The following is a 22,212-nucleotide window of genomic DNA, read 5'->3' as shown; positions in this document are numbered from 1 at the left end:
TCCTTTATCTGCTATAACCACACTATGTAAGATTGCCAGATCGGGTCGTGTTTCTGTAGTTCTAATGAGACATGAGAAAACTACAAATTTGACTAGCTTTATGGCAAGCGTTACAATAGTCATTATTTAGTTATTCTTCATTTCTTCGCAATGCATCATACTCTTGTCTGTGGACATCGTTCATTGCAAAGAGGAAAAGTTCCATAGTGTTGCTTTAATTAAACCATTTCTAATTTTGTGCAGGGTCATCTTCTGATTCAGCCAATGGACTGAGTTTGGGGGCGGGACTATCTGGAAACTACCTTAAAGTTATTGTATGCCAAAGAGAGCTGTATACCCTCTTACAACATTTCATCTAATATTTCAAGGCCTAGATTTTAAAAGAATCAAATTAAGACCATTTATCATACTGATTATGCCCGGTCCCCCAAAAAAGGTTTCTGTTCAGATTTAAATTAGGCAAATGCTTAAGAGTCTATGACTGGATCATTATTGCAGTGATTATTATGTTTCTAGCATGTTATATGTTTGGCAACAGTTCTTCTAATGGAGTGTGTGGCTTTTAATATCTTAAACAACTATGTAGGAAACACATCATGGCCATATTCCAGGATGACAATGCCAAGATTCATCAAGCTCAGATTGTGAAAGAGTTGATAGTTTTGAGGAGCATGAAGAATCATTTTCACATATGATCTTAAATTCACTGAAAGTCTTTGGGATGTGCTGGAGGAGACTTTACAGAGTGCTGGACTCTTGCACTGTCAATAGTCAATAGTCATTTATTATTGGAAATAAATATTGTGATGTTATTTCCATCAAAAGGTGCATTGATGTTTGGTTAGAAAAACAAAACAAATGATGGTTAAATAGATGGCAACCCATCAATTAGGGTATTGCCAAACTTATAACATGCTAGAAACATAATAATCACTGCAATAATAATCCAATCATAGACTCTTAAGCATTTGCATATTTAAATCCAAACAGCGACTTTTATCTTTTGGCTGGGCAGAGTATTATTTTGTAAGTTATTACTATTCTATACTTCAACAATTTCCTTTATTAATAAGAACAGTAAACGATAAGCTTAAAGTATCTTTAAATGTTACAGTTAAAAGTTCAACCATATGCATACCATAGAAAAAGATCAAAGTTGTAAAATTGTATGAAAAAATAGCCTGTTGTTAAGTAACTTTATCAAACAGTGATTCTTCAGTGTCCTCATGATTGAAATGAATCCAGATGACCATGAAAAGCTGAACAGAATTACAGTTTTCAATTGGTCTCTCATTTCAGGCAGATTTCCATCAGTTTCTGCTGTCAGAGTGATTCTGCGGTCTCGGGGTCGCGAGAGGAGATGGGCTGCGTTTTCTCTGCGGAGGAATGGCTGGAAGAACTTGAATGTTGCGTAAAGGTTCTCCTGTCAGTGGAGTCGGGAAGGAGCCGAGCGACTGGCTTTGGGGAATGCCGGATCGGTGCAGTTTGGATGCAAACGGGGGTGGAAGTACAGTCAGACTCGCTCCTAGAGAGGATTTGGACTTCTTCACTCCCTGGGAGACCTGGTCAGGTGGTAAAGAAACTGTGGACAACATGAAAGCTGGGTTTGTTAAACTGAATATTTGATTGGTTCCAATATACAGTTGTAATCTAAATTATTCAACCCCCATTGCAAATCAGGTTTATCGGCAACATTTACAGACATTCAGCTGTTTGCAATGAGCAAATTAAACAAAAGTAATTGAAATAGCTCAACACAACAAATGTTTCAAGTTGATTCCCCAAATTCAACTGAAAATGCAACTTTTAATGAGTTCTGCAGTCTCAAAATGATTCACCACCTGAATAGAATCCCTCACAACAGCACACATCTGCAAAACAGGTCTCAAGCACACCTGATGCAACTAATCAAGGGCTTCATTAGTGTCACCAGGTGTGCTTGAGCTAGAACACACAAAATATCTCAACTGGCTAGGTTTGTTGAGTGTCACGTTTGACTGCATGTTAGAAATATGAAATATGAAGTCAAAAGAATGGTCCAAAAAGTTAAGAGAAGATATCATTGCCCTTCACAAACAAGGAACAGGATACAAAAAGATAGCGAAGACACTATGGGCCCTATTTTAACGATCTGAAACGCAAGTGTCAAGGTCAAGTAACTTTGTGGGCGGATCTCCGGCGCTGTTGCTATTTTCCCGGCAGGATAAATGCCTCTTGCGCCCGGCGCAAATCTAAGGGGTTGGTCTGAAGTAGCTTCATTATTCATAGGTGTGGTTTGGGCGTAATGTGAAATAAACCAATCAGAGCGACATCTCACATTCCCTTTAAGAGCAGGCGTGCTTGTTCTAAAGCGGATTCCTATTATAACGGCGGATTTGCCAGGCGCGCGCCAGGAGCGGTTCACAGCCGAGGAGACCGACGTTCTCATCAGGGACATTGGGGATGGAGAAACCCACCCAAATTAACTTCGGTTAAACAGGCGTATGATAATTTGGGTAAATGTGTAAGCTAGATGTATGCTTTTATAATAAATTGTCTGTCTATCTATCTATCTATCTATCTATCTATCTATCTATCTATCTATCTATCTATCGTAATAATGTATGATTTGCAAAAATGAAAACTGCTGCTTCTGTGTAGATGAGAGAATCAAAGTGCGCGTTGTGCACACGCTACATTGATTATGGCCAAGCATGCGCCCTTAAAATAGCATATGAATAACATGAATAATAACGCGCCACTGATTTTAAACTATTTTTTCCTGGTTAGTGGCGCAATTGTTTTCTAAACCTGCAAAATAGCATGAAGGAACATTTGCGCCAGAACACTTTGCGCTGAACCGCCCCCGGGAGCGCAAGTGTATTTCTTAGTTAACCGACGTGCTTCTGTGGAGGGAAAAGCCCGCTTGGCGCGGGTGCAAAATAGGAATGATACATGTGTCGGTGTGCAAAGTCAATTGCGCTGGGTGCAAGATAGGGCCCTAAATGTTCCAAGAGACACCGTTGGAAGCTTAGTTCGCAAGTTCAAAGTTAAAGGAACAGTGGTTACCCTACCTGGACGGGGCAGAAAAAGGAAGCTATCGATGGCTGCAACCAGATTTCTGAGAAGGCAGGTTCAGAAAAACCCTTGAGTGACTGCAAAAGACCTCCAGCAAGATTGGTAGCAATAGGCACTGAGGGTTCAGCTGCACAGTGAGGCGTTTACTAAACGCATGCAGTGCCAGAACTCCAAGACGTACACCACTACTGACCCAAAAGCACAAGAAAAGTGCTCAAAATCATATAAATAAGCCACAGAAGTTTTGGGAGTCTGTTCTGTGGAACTTTTCAGCCCTATGGATCAGCGGTATGACTGGAGGAAGAAGAATGAAGCAAATGCTGAAAATAACACTCTCCCTAGAGTTCAGCGTGTTGTGGCCAGGTGATGCTCTGCGGCTGCTTTACATCCTCTGGCACTGGAAACCTGCAACGTGTGGAAGGCAAGATGGATTCATTGAAGTATCATGCCGTCAATGAGAAAGCTTGAGCTTGGGAGTCATTGGACCTTCCAACAGGACAATGATCCCAAGCATACCTCAAATTCCACCAAGGCTTGGTTGCAGATGAAGTCATGGAAGAGTCTACAGTGGCATCACAGTCACCTGACTTAAACTCCATAGAAAACCTCTGGTGGGATTTGAAGAAGCCAGTTGCAGCACGCAAACCCAGAATATTACTGAACTGGAGGCCATTGCTCTTGAGGAATAGGCTAAGATTCCTCAGAAACGCTGAGTGTCTGGTTATACATCTCGTTTGCAGAAGGTCATAACAACAAAAGGGTGTTTTACTAAGTACTAAAGATGCTTGCCTTGGTTGAATAATTTTGAGACTGCAGAAGTCATTAAAAGTTGCATTTTCAGTTGAATTTGGGGAAACCACTTGAAACATTTGTTGTGTCGAGCTATTTCAATTACTTTTGTTTGATTTGTTTATTGCAAACAGCTGAAAGTCTGTACATTTTGCCATTAACACTGATTTGCAATGGTGATTGAATAATTTTGATTACAACTGTATGTTTTCCATGCAGGGAAGATTGGGAAGTGTTTAACACATTTTGTTTAAACTTCATCAAATATGGACCATTGTAATAACGAAACATATAGACAGCAAAAAAGCAAATACCTGGTAAATATGGAATAAATAAAATCAACATAGGCGAATTAAGCTCTCTCTCAATTGTTGCAAATGTAGCCCTATATACTGTTGCATTCTCTGCAATCTTTCTGGGGTTAAATGAAGTAAGAAAAGGGTATGTTATGATGATATTTTTATATTTTTATTTCAAACATTTAGATGAAAAGCTTGTGTGGATGTTAACCAGATGTTTTACTTTCAAACATCTTGTTTTTGTTTGTTGTCACAAATCTTTTACATTTTTACACAGAGACTTTTTGTGTGCAATTATGTGTCTATCTACTGTAGATTTCTGAACAAACCAATAAAAATGCAATAATCTAATAAACCTGTTTTTCTTTAGCATCATGAACAGGGTATTGGATGAACCATGAAAACATGACGTTAGGACACAAGGATTAGACTTACATCTGTGAGTGCAGTGGTCACGGATGGGAGCAAGACTGTTTCGTGTGAGAGCAGTTTCTCGAACCCTCAGAGGGAAAAGATGATTTTGAGCTGTTTAGAGGAGAAGACACACACACAAAAAAAAAAAAACACTGCAGAAATTCTGTAAGTGTACATTTTATAGACTAATTCACTCATTTATATCTGCTTGAAAGACACTTGACTACTTGAAATCTTGAAAATTTAGTCATGAAGTCTTAAAAAAATTATCAAAATAATGTTTCATACGATAAAGCATGCACTTGTAATGCACGTCAAAACTTAAAACTCTAAAAATGTCAATGACATAAAAGGCCACTTAAAGAGAGTTCAATTATGCTTAACACTTTTAAAAGTGCACTTTGAAATAGTCAAATTAAAAGTTTACTTTAAAGCACATTTTATACAATTATAATTATTTTTCCTGCTTTAAAGAAGTATTTTAATGCGTTTACTAACATACTAAAGCACATGTAAAGTACTTGATTATAATTTGTAGTGTATTGTTCAGTATTACACAGTTAATATATTTTAAAATGTACTAAATTGCAACTTCATCATTACAAATATGTACAGTAATGACACATATATATTTAAACATATATTTTAGATTACCATAAATCCTTATCAGTGCATTCAATTAGCAGTGAAGACAATAGATAAAATGTACAGTTATAAATGTACAGTCACACTTAAGTAGGTGAAGTGCATACATATTACATAATAAGTATTCTTTAAAAAGTATGTGTAAGGGGCAAGGCTCTGGCAAGTCTGCCAAATGTCTAAAAACTAGGAAAAATTTTCAGCTTTCAAAACGTAAATAATTTTTAAATAAATAAAGTAAAAGAGTCTAAAATGTTCACCTAATTGAAGAATCATCTAACTACCAATATGGAATATCTTACCTTGGTCATTTCTTTGTATGTATGGTGAGTGATTTGAGCACAGCACATCTAAAGGGCTTGAAGTTCCCTGCAGCAGCTTATCAAGCAGTCGTTCAGATGGAGTCGAGATCCAGGCTTTGTGAGTCAGTATCTGACTGGATTCAGTCTTCCATGCAAGTCCCACAGCTTTTTCATCTTTATTTTTACCATCAAACAGGTCATGCTCGCTCTTGCTCTTCTGCGACCTGTGCGCTAAATGTCCTACCGCGTGACCTCCGCCGGTCCTGTGGGCCAAAGCCTGAGAGTCTGCCAGCAAAGACTTACCGAGAGTGATTGGAGGAAGACTCTGTGTGCGTATGGGTGGGAGACTTAGCAAGTCTTTGCTGGATGTGTCCTCAATGAGGTGGGCTTTCTCAGACTCGTTATTTCGCTTTCTGACAGTAGAGCTGTTTTCACTCTCATCTCTGGCTAACGGCTCAACAACACAATCGAACATTGTGATGATGTCGTCCACCTCAGACGTCTCTTCTTTGAGCTGGCATTCTTGACTCAAGTCTGTCTGCTGAGAAGGATGCAGGTCTTTCTTCTTCTTGCAGAAGATGTGATTTAGCATGCGAAATTTCCCCTCCTTGCGCATAGAAGAGTCACTGTTTTGGGCATGCAGTGGCCTTGCTGAGTCAGACCTGTGAAAAAATATGGCCATCTTTAGTTTAGTTCATAAATACTTATGAAACTCTTCCTGCATTTTACATCTGAATGATACAAGAACAAAGTATGGTTTGCAGTGTGTGTGTGTGTGTGTGTGTGTGTGTGTGTGTGTGTGTGTGTGTGTGTGTGTGTGTGTTCACTATTCACTACTCGTGTGTGCACTAACTTGGATTGGTTTAATGTAGAAGACAAATTGCCTTCACATGTCACTTTTAGTTGTATATTTCTTATTTTATGCTGCATATTTCATGAGAAATAAACAAACAAAAAAAGTGTTGACTGCACTATATCATTAAACTGAGAAGGAAGCATTTCATGCAAACAAGCTTGAACTCACATTTTTGTTCCATTTTTAATAAAGTGTCAGTGAAATGATGGCCTACTGTCACTGTCCCTCAAGAGGCAATCCAGGCATGTCAATACATCTATGACCACTTTTCTTTCATATATTTAAGTATCATTAAACACTGATCAGCCACAACATTAAATCCACCAGCATAATATTGTGTAAGAGCTCTGATGTGTCGAGGCATGGACTCTGAACGCGTTCTGTGGTTTCTGGCACCTAAACATTAGCAGCAGATCCTTCAACTCCTGCAAGCTGCGAGGCGGATCCTCCATGGATCGGATTTATGGATTCAGAAAATCCCATAGATACTCAAGCGGATTGAGATCTGTGGAATATGAAGGCCAAGGCAACACCTTGAACTCTTTGTCATGTTCCTCAAATCATTCCCGAACCATTTTTATATTTTTATCCTTATCCTGCTAAAAGAGGCCACAGTCATCAGGGAACACCATTGCCATGAAGGGGTGTACGTGGTCTACAACAATCTTTAGGTATGTGGTACGTGTCAAAGTAACATCCAGATGATTACCAGCAATGTTTATGTCTAGAGCATAACACTGGCTCCGCTGACCTGCCGTCTACCCATAGTGCATCTCTTCCCCAGGTAAAATGTGTACACACCTGGCCATCCACCTGATCTAAAAGAAACATGATCAGACCAGGTAACCTTCTTCCATTGCTCCATGGTCCAGTTCTGGCGCTCACATGCCCATTGTATGTGCTTTCGGCTGGGTTCAACATGGCACTGACCAGTCTGTGTGTTCTGACACCTATCTATCATTGGCAGCATTACGTTTTTCAGCAATTTGGGCCACAGGAACTCTTCTGTGTGATTGGACCAGATGGGCTAGCCGTTGCTCCATACGTACATCAATAAGCCTTGAGCACCCATGACCAGTTGTCCTTCCTTCCACCACTTTTGGTAAGTACTACTAACCATTGCATACCGGCTATTCTGCGGTTGGACAAGGAGTTTTATTGACGCTTCATGGGTTAAGGAAAGGGGGCTTCCGCTTCAGGTTTTGACTGCCCCACTTACAGCTCATGCACTAAATGCTCATCCATTGGCCAGTGTCTCACAGGTCGCTGCTCCAGTGAGTCTCACAAATGACAACCACACTGAGGAACTGGTGTTTTATGTGTTGGACTCCACATTCACTTCTATAGTTGAAGGCAATCCTTGGCTATCCCTCCATAACCCCCACATCAACTGGGCAAAGAATTTCATCAACAATTTGCCATCTTTATCAGTCTCAGGCATTATCCATAAGTCATCTTCTCTGGTGGGGAAGTTTCTTTTTCGTGAAGAAGAAGGGTGGCTCCTCGCGGCCCTGAGCGGATTATTGGGGACTCAATGACAATGCAGGACTGAACCATTAAAAACCATTAAAACCTCTTATGTAATCAGCCTTCAAGATCTTGCAGTGGGCAAGGTAATTCATGAAACTGCCCTTTCACAATGCTTACGATCTGGTCTTGATTACGGAAGGCAAAAATTGGAATATTGTATTTAACACCTCCACAGGGATTTTGAATATGGCTTTGGCTTTGATAACTTTGGTTTCACTTTATTTTGATGGTCCCTTTTGAACATTCTGTTAACTATTAGTAACTTTTCAACTACATGTGAACTAACTCTCATTAGAGTATTAGTAGACTGTCTGCTTAATATCTGCTAACTCTTTATTTTGATGCTCCTCAACAGACATCAGTAACTTTGCAAGAACATGTCAACTTATTCTAACCCTAACAGTCTACTAATACTCTAATGAGAGTTAGACAAGTAGGCGTGACATTACTTATACATAGTCAACAGAATGTGTTAAAAGTACCATCAAAATAAAGTGAAACCATAACTTTTATCGTCGCTTTATTAGAAATGATAACCACCAGTTTCCTTCCAGTGGTCTTAAGGCACATTTACTTTGGCCCCGGTCTTGAGGACTACCGAGTCTGTTAGGCAGTTAGAGGTAGGAGTTGGGCCGGTTTTCTGCCAGAGTTTCCCGGAGGATGGTAAGGTCACCAATGCCCCTACTTCTCCCAATGCCTGTCTCCCCAGTAAGGCTGTCAAATAAAAATAAAAATTTTGAATTTTCATCAAATAAAAAAATGTAAACAATAAAAAAATGTTGCATTCGAATTTTTGGTGTGTCAAGAAGCACGAGACATGATGATGACGTAACTGAAGCGGTTTATGTTAGCTTATGTTAGCTTATCCAGTGCAGTGCGGCTGCCTTGTTAATTTGAAAAATGGTGGGAAAAGGCTTCCTGCTGACGAAAACCCTCTCAGGTATTGCGCAGCTGGCAAAGACATATTTGACCATACCTGCCATATCAGTTAGAGCTGAGCGTGTTTCATCCGCTGGAAACATTGTCAACAGAAAACGCTCAGCACTCACTGCAGATCAAGTTGAGCGTCTGGTGTTTTTGATGAACAATATGTAGATGTAGTGAGTGGAAGTGGATTGTTTCTGAATGGCAGTTTGCCATTTTGTGTTCATGTAGTTCATTACGCTGTCAGAGTCACAGTTTTACGCTGTCACGCTGCTTTATGCACTTTCGTTACCTAATTTTCCTTGCATGCACATTAAGGAAATTACATTTCATTTAAGAAAAATAGTTTGAAAGGTTAATGCACTTTAAAAAGCAAATGTCATTTCATTTCAATAAAAGATGCAATGCATGATTTGACTTATATTTGCTTATTGGGCTCGCTTGCACCCTCTTGTGGGCATAGGACTAACATTAAGTATTGCCTTTAGAATTCGAGTATAATTCAAATTTTGCTAATATATAAGAAAGAAATTCAAATTTAGCTTTTCAGCCATTTTGACAGCCCCACCCCCCACAGAACGGAGTTTTTGGCTGGCTCCGGGTGAGTGACATCACTAGTTGGAAGGGTCTGTGGTCCCATCTGTGGTGTGGACCAATCACAGGAACCTCAAATACATCAGGTCAGCCAAAAGACTAAATTTGAGGCCGGATTGATGGGCACTTTGACTTGTGTTGTCTTATCGTCCGGCTGCAAAAATACCAATCCAGATTCTCTCTCTCACTTCCTGATACCATTTTGCCTTGTGTGGTGGGAGCCGTCCTCTCTCCCGCCCTGCTCTCGCTCTCCAGCTCTGCCCGGTATTCAGAGTGCTCTCTCTGGTTATGACACACTGCCATTCTCTTGATGTCTTAATGGACTATTCTCTTGGCTCTCAGTTGTTTCTCAGAATCCCATTCCTCTCCGCCAACCTCCGGTTTTGTTTCGGTCTCTATGCCTGGGGATCTGCCTTCTGTGCGTTTTTGCCTAACTTTTCAATAAACTATTGGGGGAAGTTTTGCTAAATAGTTTCGCCAAAATTCCTCAACTACAGCGGTTATTGATGCTAATGGGGGGGGGGGGGGGGGGGGGGGGGGGGCAGTTATTGACACTATAAGGGGGCATTGCTTCCTTTAAACAGTCACAGATATGTCAGTATGTACTCAACATTTATTTTTCATTTTTTTATTGCCAACAAAATAGAACATTTGAACAAAAAAACTAAATGACAAACCTGTTTTCAGTGGAGAGGAGTTTGATGCATGCAGTATGACCGCAGTACATGGCGTATGTGAGTGGCGTATTCTCGTTAATATCTCGAGGGTTGGGCTCCACTCCCAGCTCCAGCAACACCTGCACACAGTCATCTTTACCTGCCGCGGCGGCCCAGTGGAGCGGGGTCCTGACACAAAAACAGAAATCATGCTGTATGATTATAAAGAACATGGGCGTGTTGGGCTCATGGTTAAGAATGTGACATCATTATGATAAGTACACTCAGGAACTGCAGCTGTTACCCATCAGTAATGTGCTCTAAAAGTGAAGTATTATCAACAAAGTATACTGTACTGTAAGTAACTTGGAAAAAAGTGTTCAGACGTAAAAATGCACTATGCTTACAAATTTTTAGGTTCATTTTAAAGGGCTAAAGTCTGTAATGTTGCTTTTTGAGCAGGAAAAAGCTCTGCAAAGTTCAGAAGCACAAAGTCCCTCCCGCGGGAGTTATTCTGTATATCAGTGTCACTGTTTCTGAACTCCCTGAAACGCCTCCATTGTAGTCTCGCTTTTTCGAACACGTCACAATATTCCTCATTATAATAATTCCCGACCAAGGCATACGCAGAATAAAGGGGCGGGGCCTGGTTCAGTTAGTTAATAGTGTGTTCAAACCAGCGGTTATGGTAAGGGACGGGACATTTCCCAAACACGATCAAAGTGCTCGACCAATCACAACACACTGATCCAGCCGACCAATCAGATCACAGTGTGCTTTTCAGGAGGAGGGGCTTCATAGAGACAAGAACTAAACAGGGGTGTGTTTCCCGAAAGCATCGTTAGCCATCTATGTTCGCAAGTTCTGTCGTTATCAGCATAGTTCAACCAATCTGTGTTTCCCGAAACTACAGTTCTAATGAACATTTGAAAACCGCATCGTAAAAGTTGTGTGTTTGGAACGGCAGATCTCGAGCTGTGGTTAGAAGCAGAGTTTCTAGTTTGCATGACATGTGGACTCAATAAATCCTTATCTTGAGTAAAATAAGCAAGCTGACATTCAGTACAATCTATATCTTTTATTTAGAATGCATACAAATGTCATTTACGTCTTTTAGTTTCTCAAAAGATTAAAATAGCTGTTTTTGAAGACTGCGCATGTCCAAACGTGCTCTAGAGTCTAGTGCGTAAGAACGAGCCTATGATTGAATCTGGAAATAAATCAAAATAACTAAGAAAAATGAGAAATAGTCCTCAGGTGCCATGTCTGAAATTTATAGCAAAACATCTAGCATTAATTCGATCTCAAACTATTTATTAAAAGTAGTTATTACTCCACCACCTGCGTGACATCATTAACCAACATGGTTGAACGACCAATTTGCGACAATAAGGTTTCGGGAAACAGTCGTGACTCTAGTTGATTTCTTCAACGATGCTTCGTACTATGGTAGTGAAGCAGCGAGTTACGCCGTTGTTCGGGAAACACACCCCAGAGCGTTACTGACAGCCTGGGAAGAGACGAGCTGCAACAAAGTCAAATATGTATTAGCATTCATTCAAGCATAGACCCCAGGAACAAAATCAAGACTTTGAAAATGCAGCAGCGCGATTTCTGAAAGGATGTAAAAAATTCCCCTTCTGGAAGACCATTGGCTGCCAGTTAATTACAGAATCAAGTTTAAAATCATATTGCTTATCTATAAACCTTCACATAATCAAACGGCGAGCTATCTGTCTAATTTACCCTATAATCCCTCATGAAGCCTAAGATCTGAAGATCAAAACTTACTCCAAATTACAAGAACTTGCTTAAAGTGAGATTTTTCTGTGGCCGGTCCCACTTTAGGGAACAGCCTTCCAAACCACATTAGGACTGATTCAACTTTATCTGCATTCAAATCTAGTCTTAAAACACCTCTTTCCGTTGGCTTTTAATACATTGTAATGTCTTGTTTTATCTGTTATCTTATGGCCTTTTTATTTTGTGTTGTACAGCACTCTGGTCAGCCTTGCTGCTGTTATTAAATGTGCTTTAGAAATGAACTGAAATGAAATGAACTGAAAAAGGGCTTAATATGTCCCCTTTAAGAAATTTGACATTTTAATACAATTTCTGCCACAATGCTTCTATGGTGATACTAGAGTTTCATTACAAATAAAAGTGAAATGATGTCCTCCAAACCAGTGACAAAAATTCTCTGTTAAACACTCCTTCAAACCAAGTTTTGTCTTAGTTGTTCCTATGGTGAGCAAGATAGCACTTGAACGCAGACTGACTCACACAACGCCACTCACATATCACACAACATGTTTACTGTACCGTTCATCCACATCTAAAGCTTGCAAGTTGGTCTCAGGAATTCGAGACAGTTCATAGATGATGTCGCTGAATCCTGCAGCGGCGGCGATGTGAACGCAGGTCTTCCCATTCTCGTCATCATAATTGATCACAGAGGAGCCCAGATTATGGTCAAGAATGATGGAACACATTAACTGGCTGCCACTCTGCCACATAGTTATAAAACAATGAGACATGTAAATTAATAATCAACTTGCACATATAAAATGTACATTGTTTACAATGAATTTTTAAGACATAAATAGTATTAAATTGCATGATGAAAAATTACATTTTTCTACCTCACAAGGAAATGAAATTTCTGATATTACAATTATAAATATAATTATGTATAAATATAGATCTCAGTACATTATTTATAACATAGAGTATGAATTAGTTTGCTATAATATACCATTACAATGTAATGTTTATGATTTGTACCTGCACAGCCCAGTGGAGCGCTGTTTTAAAGTCTTTGTCCACTAGTGTCGGGTCGGCTCCTTTCTGCAGCAGGGCCTGCACATGCTCCGGTCGGTTGTGGAAAGAAGCCCAGTGAAGAGCTGTCATTCCCTGCCCAACAACAATCAGAGCGTTACACGGGTTACACAAGTGCTCATGGCTGTTCATTTATAGTAGCAAATGGAGAATGAGTTGTTCAAAATTAATCTGATCAGATTGGATAAAATCTTGAAAATTCTGCATTCTGGAAATCAGATTAGATCAAAAAATCCAATCTTGGTTTTGATCTGGATCAAATCATCAGTTTGTGTTGTTCAAAACTTTTTAGTAAGATCGGGAGACCTTTGATCCAAAAAACAACAACATCAGGATTATACAGATCCCAGCAGAAAGGTGGATTTCAGGAACAAAAATTTTATAAAACTTTATAACTGGTAAAAAAAAATACAACATTTGTATCATGTAATATATATATATATACACACACACATTGTTTTATTTTCCTCGTGATTATTTTAACTGTTGAAGTAATAAATTAGAAGTAGACATTAGGGTACATATTAAGCCTTTCAGTAGCCTAAATGTAAAGTAAAAAAATTGATTTTGGCACCATAAAATAATCCCTAAACAGCTATAAATATCAAACAAAAAATTATATTTAATTCAAAAAAAATTTTTTTACCACTTTTCTGAAAAGCATCGAAATATGTAAGTGTGTATCTGGATCAAGGTGATCCAATCCAATTTTGCTTTGAAAAACCGGCACAAAAGTAAAATGGATTATCTGATCCTGGATAGCAAATATCCTAGTACAAACCGCAAAAATACAACAATCCTACTGTTATCTAAAGGCCAAAATGACAGTACCGCATGATACAATGATGACCATGCTTTTTACAAATAGATGAAAGTGTATGAAAACTTATAAGTATGACCACAGTGAAAGGAAGCATTTTTATTGCTGCAAGGGTGATTCTCACCAAATCCCAGCAATGTGCATCCAGGTCATCAATATTTGTCACCTTACAATCAAAATAAAGTAATAGAAGCTTATTATAGACATTAAGATTTTTTGCCTTTATGAAAATAGGTGTGTTTGCCTTAAATACACCTATTCCAGAGTGTTTGGGAAATGTCCCACCCCTTACCATAACTGTCAGTTTCAACAAACTACTAACTTACCGATCGTTGTATGACATCAAAGTACCACGAGAGGGATTGGACAGCACACAGAGCCGTCTGTTCTCTAAATGCTCTAGCGGTACTTTAATATCATACACCAATCGGTCTGAACAACGCCGCTTCAGCCAGTATGCTGTCTTTAAAAAGAGACCAAGCTCAAAGCCCAAAGTGTACTTCGCCGGTTTGACAGTTTAAGTTGGAAATTTAATTTGCAGGTCCATGCTCAAAAAGTGGTTATAAATGGAGTATAACTACTGCATAAATATCATTTAGTACCATAAAATCCCCTAAAAATACCAAATATTGAATAAAAAAACCCATTATTGAACTAAAATATAGTACATTAATTTCTTTGAAATAAAAAAAAGAATTCAGCCATTATTGACTGCCACGATAGGGCCACCAGAGGGTTAAAAGTGTTCTTAATTATGTTTTTAAAAAGTGTTATTAAAGTATATTACCTGCAATTCGTTTCTTTAAATAATATATATTTTTAAGATTTGAAGTACACTAGTCGTAGTGCTGTGACTCACCTCATTGTCTTGATGATTGATTTCACACAGTGTTGACTGCTGTAGCAGCACAGCCATGAGCCTTCAACAAACAAACAAACAAATCATGTTTATAACTCCATAAATACACCATTTTAATTCCATCATACAATGCGAACCAGATAATCAATGGAAAAAAAATGTAGGCCCTGATTTTCTAAAAGTCAGGAAATGATTTGGATGGTGGTTGGGAGGGGTTGAAAATTAAAAGTGACTGGTGACATCAGCTGGAATCGAGCATTCATTTCAGAGGAAGAGCACATTATTCTCACGATGCATGTAGTTTAAAATCCCCAAAACGATGTGTGATGAAGACAGAACGATAAAGATACTTTAAACTGAACACCAAGACCAATAAACAATGCACATTAAAGATTGACAGTGCAGAACAATGGCAGCTGAAAAGCTGATTAAATACACAATGAATGATAATCAATGGAACCAGGAACAGGTGTGAACTAATCAGAAACCATGACAACCAACAATCAACAAGAACTGGAAGTGAAAACTATAAACAGAACATGACAATGAACCTAAACACAACATGATTGTGACAATTATTATTATTTTGAAGAAAATTACAAAAAAATCAGAATGACGTGCACTGATGAATCAAGGAATGTACATTAAGAAAATAAATGTTTTATCTCATGTTGACTTTAACAACATATCTTGTCTTAACTCATTATTTCCAGTACGTTATCTACTGATGGATGTTTATAACAAGAACATAATAATAAAAAAAATGAGTGTAAAAATCCAATTTTTTGTTGGCTGAGATTTGATTTCCTCCTGTTTTCTAATTACCATCTCTTCATCTTGTCAAATGCACAGCAAGTAATTTGACTGTACTCCTCGCTACCTCTTGTTTCATTAACCTATTTGCAATAACAACTTCTGTTTATTTTCCTTGTTACCTGAAGTCAGTTTCAGCAGTAGCAGCATGAATTGGCAAGCGTCCGTTCTTATCGGGAATGTTCTGCTTTGCCCCGTTCCGAAGCAAACACACACAGCCTTCCAGCCAACCCTGCAGAAGTTAAAACAACAGATTACAGTACAAGTCCGACACAACAATAAGCAACCACTTCATTCAGTCAAAGAAATGAAGGTCACTGCAACTTTGTACATGACAGCTCATAAACATGCTGAAGAATCACAATTCACTGACAACAGTGCACACAAACAAGGCAGAAATGTGAATTTTTAAAGATGTTTTTTCCATGTTCATCTTTCTATAGTCTGTGTAATGTTGCTGTTTGAGCATGAAAAAGCTCTGTTAAATTCTAAAGCACAAAGTCCCTCCAGCGGGAGTTATTCTCTATATCAGTGTCAGTGTTTCTGAACTCTAACGCCTCTAATGTAGTCTTGAGTTTCTTCCGGGAACGAACACGTCACAATATTCCTCATTTAAATAATTCATACGCAGAATAAAGGGGCGGGGCCTGGTTGAGTTAGTTAGTAGTGTGTTCAAACTGGCGGTTATGGTAAGGGGCGGGACATATCCCAAACACACTCGAAGCGCTCGACCAATAACAACACACTGATCCAGCCGACCAATCAGAGCACAGTGTGCTTTTCAGGAGGAGGGGCTTCATAGAGACAGGAACTAAACAGGGGTGCGTTTCCCGTACAATGACGTTACTCGCTGCTTAATTACCATAGTACAAAGCATCGTTGAAGAATTCACTAGATAGTTGCGACTGTTTCCCCGAAACTGTATTGTCGCAAATTTGTCGTTCAAGTAATAACGTCTTTTAAAGTCCTGCTGTGGTGAAAATCAAGGTTTTAATGTTGTTATTATGTCTATGTGGTGTTTTTAATATGCTTTAAGACAAACCATGTGTAAATTCATAAGTCGACACCATTGCTGAGTATTTTCTCCTTAAAACTGCAGTGAACTAGACTGGGTAAACCCAGCCTGATCTAGCGGTGATTTGATTTCGCCCTGCAGCTCAGGCTGGACACCTGTTCATTTATCTCTGCTGCTTCCTTTACAAATTTGCGGGAACCAATCACAAACTGGCTCATCCACTTGGCGCACTATTGGCGGGTTTAATCCAATCCAAATCCAGAGCTGTTACGGCTCTGTCCAATTCCTTTTAACCTCTCGACGATGCTCAATGGCTTCTTTTTAGCAAACAACTCACTCGAGTGGGTGTAAATACCACTAACTTTCATGTTTTTTTTTGCATAACCTGCAAAAATCGCTTGACTCCATCACTGCTTCTGCAAACCGCTGATCAACACGTTTAGTTACACATTTCCTGCCTGGAGTTTTAGTGTCGCTCTGCAAAGTACGTCACCCGGATCGCTGGTCTGATTGGTTGAAGGACTATCCAATTGCGTACAGAGTCATTTGAACTCTGCCCGTCGATCACGCCTCTTGTGCGGTAGAAAATACAGAACAGAATCCCAGACTAATGTTCAGTCTTAAAAGATTGAGCTTGGTCTGGTGATAGCCAGACTAGCATTGAACCAAAGACAGTCTCAAAAACACGCTTTGAAATCACTGGTGTTTCTGACGTCACAAACTACCTTGTAACCAATCAGATCAACGTGTGATCGTCAACAAGTGGATCTCTCAGCTGAGTGAGTGAGTGGAGGCGGGGCTCATTTGCATATTTATAGAACTGTGCATACTAAATAAGGCAAGGGTGTCGAGTTACATTCAAGATATTTTAAGACATAAAGAAAATTTTTTCAAGGGTGTGTTTTTTATATGTCATTTTGGTGATCAAAGATGAGTTTTAAGGGATACAATTATTGACTACAGGGGGACTTTAATGAATCTGTTAGAGATTGAATTAATACTATATTTTTTTGCTATAATTATGGATATGGCATCTGAAGACTATTTCAAATTTTTCTCAGTTATCTTGCTTTATTTCCAGATTCAATCATAGGCTCGTTCTTACGCACTAGAGCACGTTCGCACATGCACACTCTTCAAAAATGCAGCTTTAAGTCTCTTGACAAACTAAAAGACATAAATGGCATTTGTATGTATTCGAAATAAAATAAATAGATTGTACTGAATGTCAGCTTGCTTATTTGGCTCAAGATAAGGATTTATTGAGTCCACATGTCATGCAAACAAGAAACTCTGCTTCTAACCACAGCTCGAGATCTGCCGTTCCAAACACACAACTGTGCGATGCTGCTTGCGAATATTCGTTCGGGAAACACTGACTCGTTGAACTATGCTGATAACAACGGAACATATTTGGCTAACAACGCTTTCGGGAAACACATCCCAGAGCATTACTGACAGACTGGGAAGAGAGGAGCTGCAACAATGTCAGACATGGGGAAAAGAATGTGTTTTTTGAACATTCAAGCATGAAAACATACTCTAGTAGAGCCTAAAAACAAAATCAAAACTTTATAAAAGGGCATAATATGGCCGTGTTAAAGGAAGTGGATCCTGAGAGTGTTTTCATACAAGGTATGTGGCTAGAGAGAGGGAGGTCCGTCCACAGGCGTCTTGTGTATTGATAGAGGCTCCCATCTTCAGCAGCAGTTTGACCGTATCCAGCTGTCTCCCAGACACAGCATGCATCAGCGGCGTGGAGCCTGTCGTCAACACACACACAGTCAGAAACACACACCTTAACAGCAGTTCTCATCAAAACTTCAAGGTTAGCCCTACTGTAATCTGTGGATTATTTCTGTCTCAGAAATATTTGTGAATGATTGTATGACAATGATCAGAGGTTTTCAGATTCTGAATGATGAATGCTCTCATGAAATATTTTTTCCTAATTAGGGTTGTGGGTGGGTGTCTGCCAGCTGGTGGTTGCTTGGCATAGCAAAACATCCCACCCTCAATCACGCATTTCTAAATATTGCACAAATGTAAAAGCACAGCTCTCCTCAACATTCTGCATAATCTGACGTATCTCATGTGAGCAGCATTAACAAATTATGCATCAAAGTTCAATACTTGGGCTGAGGGGTTTGTTCAAATTGGTAACTCTAACTATAAGCAACATGATAGTTGCCTTGTCAAACACCACCAATAACACAATCACAATGGTCAACTTGCATCTGCAAATACCACAGCCTTTAGTTTCAGGACAGTGTTGTATCAACCCTTGTGAAAAAAACCACTTTATCATACCTTTAAAAGAGAACTTACTACTGTAATAATAAACTTTAAAATATATACAGTAGCCTACTCAACTGCATGTTTTCGGACACAACTGCATGTTGGAATTGTAATTAAATGAAAATGTATTATAGTTTACATTTATATTAAACTAACTTTAGAGTGCTTTTTTGACCTGCTTAAGAATACATATTCATGTAATTTCATAATTACTTCTCTGTCATTTCTTTTGAAAATATTTTTGTAATTGTATATTTGCAATGATGAAGTTGCAATTTAGTAGATTTAAAATATATTAACTTAAAATGTAATACTGAATAACATAGTTAAATTATAATCAAATACTTTTAATCAAATACATATTTTAGTATGATAGCTAAAGTTTAGTTAGTCAACCCATCAAAATAAGTGTACTTCTTTACAGCATGACAAAAGATTATTAAAACATAATGATTTAAACATTCACTTTTACATGATGTTTGAACATATAAATGTGTGTCCAAAAAAACAAAAAAAACAGTGTGTGTACACAACCCCCTTATAATGGTAAAAATCCACTTTTTTAATCCCTATAAATCGTGCAGTGGCTCGGAATAAGCCGTTTGCAGATTCTGGCTTTTGTGACGTCACATTGCTCAGGCTCCGCCCAATTAGCATAAACCCCGCCCTCAGTGAGCTGTACACAGTCAGCCATGTTTATCTCCTCACCAGAGTATTTAACAGCAGCATTCACATAAGAAATATAGTCTTATTAAAGCTACTAAAGTTATTCAGTCAAGAGCAGTGAGTGATTTTCAGTTTTTCTTTTGTTCTTTGATTCATATTTACAGCATATAGCAGTAGGTACTGTATATTACACTGTATTATTTCAATTTGATACACAGATCTAATATCAGTAATTTTCCTTCCACTCAAAAATGAGTTAACATTTATAACATGGTATAATAAATGATCTGTAGGGTATTTTGAGCTGAAACTTCACAGACACATTCTGGGGACACCTGAGACTTATATTACATCTTGTCAAAAGGGGCATCTTTAAGTACACTTAAGTGGCCTTTTATGTCATTAATATACATGTCTTCTGTGATATAAAAAATACTTTAGTATATACAATATACTTTTAAGATTTAAAGTACCCTACAAGGGCACATTCAATACGATTAAGTGTGCATCTTTTCACAAGGGTAGAACAGTTTGAGTATCTGACAGAAGTGCAGTGTGTGGTGTGAGAGAACACCTTCCCCATCGCAGCACTCGAGGATGGAGGGGTCTTCTCGGATGGTGGCGGTCAGCGTGTTGACGTCTCCGTTCGCTGCCGCCTGGTACACCACATTCAGATCAACCTCCTCCGCAGCTTCTGAGAGGGAAACGGATCAAACGGATCACTCAACAACATCTGTTGGGTGTAAATAAAATGCGGTGTACTGACACATTTGAGCTTGAACATTTCAGGACTGAGTTACAGAAGAATAAGGGGAAGTTGTCACAGCTTCACATTAATCAACGTACGCTACAATTATATTTCCACTCCTAATATATGAACAGGTCGAGAGAAGCAGGTGTTTGACGCCATGGGCTTTCCTATTGAAAAGAATTTAGATCTCTCAGATGTTTCTTCTAAAAACCAATGAGATTAAATAGACTGGAGATTTTTTCCGTTTTCCTGCAATCAAAAGTAGAGAAATCTCAATATGAATTCAAACGTTTCTCTCCAAATTTTTCCTAAATAAAATGTTATTTATTAAGCTTTTATAGCACAGTACTCTTACTGTTGTCAACTACTGGAAAATTAATTAACTCCTAAGGAGATATGGAGACAACGTTGAGGAATATACTGAGAAATCATTACGGCTTTAACAACCACAGAGAAATCCAATCATGTTCCTCTGAGCTTATATATATTGTCTAGGGAGCTTGTTGGGTATATTGCAAAGGAGGATCCGCTGACAGAGACCTCATCAGACTACAGCAGAAACCCCTGGGGTTTCTCGTGAAGCTTTTGGATGTTGACCATCACTCTCATGTTTTACTAATCAACATAATCATAGTCGCCTGTATTCTTCATTCTGGTGGGTTATACCTACACACAAACAGATGGCAAGATAAACAAATGATGGGCTATGGCAAACCCCACTGATAAGCATTACCATGGCAACACCTTCTTGTTATCAGCTCGTGCGTGTGCGTGCGTGTGCGTGTGTGTGCAGTGCTTTACCTTTGTGCTGCTCAAATACGGATGAGGTGTTGAACTCCATAATCAAAAGCAGCTTTCAGAGAAATCCATCCAGTGCCCACGACATGATGATGTCCCTCGGCTCCTGATTCCAGCACTGTCCGCTTACACACACACCGCGACTCGACCCGCTCGCGTGGAGAACCGCGACGCGACAGCACGGACGCGCAGAAGACGCTGCGGGGACGCGGGAGGCGAGAGCGCGTCTTCAGGTGTCGCAGATGCGCGAGCAGCGGATCCGTTTGATTTTGCGGGATGTGATGATGGGGAACACACTGAGCATGTGCAGAAGCCTGCTGGCATCACTAGTGTGTGTGTGTGTGTGTGTGTGTGTGTGTGTGTGTGTGTGTGTGTGTGTGTGTGTGTGTGTGATCACTTCACAACACGCAGAGACAGGACTGTTTCTGTGTGTTCTTCACTCTAGCAGTTATTATTTTATAGGGTAGTTTATCCAAAAATGAAAACTGTCATTAATTACTCACACTCACGTAGTTCCTTAAGACTTTCATTCATCCTCGGAACACAAATGAAGATCTTTTTGATGAAATCTGAGCGCTTAGCTGTCCCTCCATTGACAGTTACGCAACTAACACTTTCAAGCACCAGAAAGGTAGTAAACACATCATTAAAGTAATCAATGTGACTCTATAAATATTAACCTCCAACGCGCGCTCACGCTGTTTTCGCATCATCACAGCACGCATGCGTCGGGCTCTTGTGAATGGGCATTGGAGATTCATATTTTGTAAATAAAGTGGTAAATTATGTTTGTTTGTTTTTTGCACAAATTAAGCACTTACGTCGCTTCATAAATTGAGGTTAAACACCTAGTCACATGGATTACTTTAATGAAGTCTTCACCTTTCTGGGGCTTGAAAGTGGTTAGACTGTCAATGGAGGGACAGAAATCTCTCAGATTTCATTAAATAGATCTTCACTTGTGTTTTGAAGATGATCGAAGGTCTTACGGGTTTGGAACGACATGAGGGTGAGGAATTAATGACAGAATTGTCATTTTTGGGTGAACTAACCCTTTAACCAGTGATTCCTTTAACAAGTACAACCCAGGCGAACTCAAGCAAGTTCCAGGGGACTGAAGTATTAATCAACAACTTTTTATTATATGCTCAACATCATTTTTTACATTCTTCTGTTCTATTCTGTTGTTCTATATTCTATTCTATATTATTTTATTATGTCCTATCTTAATTTTTACATTCTTCTGTCATTCTGTTCTATTGTGTCATTATAGTAATTTCATGAATTGTCA

The 22,212-nt window shown here is 39.0% G+C and overlaps 1 protein-coding gene across 1 annotated transcript; it reads right to left on the bottom strand.

Annotated features, from left to right (window-relative positions):
* Positions 1–905: 905 nt before the first annotated feature.
* ankrd55 (ankyrin repeat domain 55) lies at positions 906–21,189 on the bottom strand. Its single transcript, XM_082156850.1, has 11 exons — positions 20,925–21,189; positions 19,947–20,066; positions 18,041–18,171; positions 15,516–15,625; positions 14,581–14,641; positions 12,848–12,976; positions 12,386–12,570; positions 10,085–10,252; positions 5,504–6,165; positions 4,581–4,670; positions 906–1,582 (listed from the first exon to the last, which is right to left on the bottom strand). The coding sequence occupies exons 1-11, from the start codon at positions 20,962–20,964 to the stop codon at positions 1,311–1,313; spliced, it is 1,968 nt and encodes a 655-aa protein (XP_082012976.1). The 5' UTR covers positions 20,965–21,189; the 3' UTR covers positions 906–1,310.
* Positions 21,190–22,212: the final 1,023 nt, after the last annotated feature.

This window comes from Leuciscus leuciscus (genome assembly GCF_965113295.1).
Source record: "Leuciscus leuciscus genome assembly, chromosome: 24".
In the NCBI taxonomy this organism is placed as follows: domain Eukaryota; kingdom Metazoa; phylum Chordata; class Actinopteri; order Cypriniformes; family Leuciscidae; genus Leuciscus; species Leuciscus leuciscus.
Note: the sequence above shows the minus strand (reverse complement) of the source record. Positions and strands in the feature narration are given on the sequence as shown.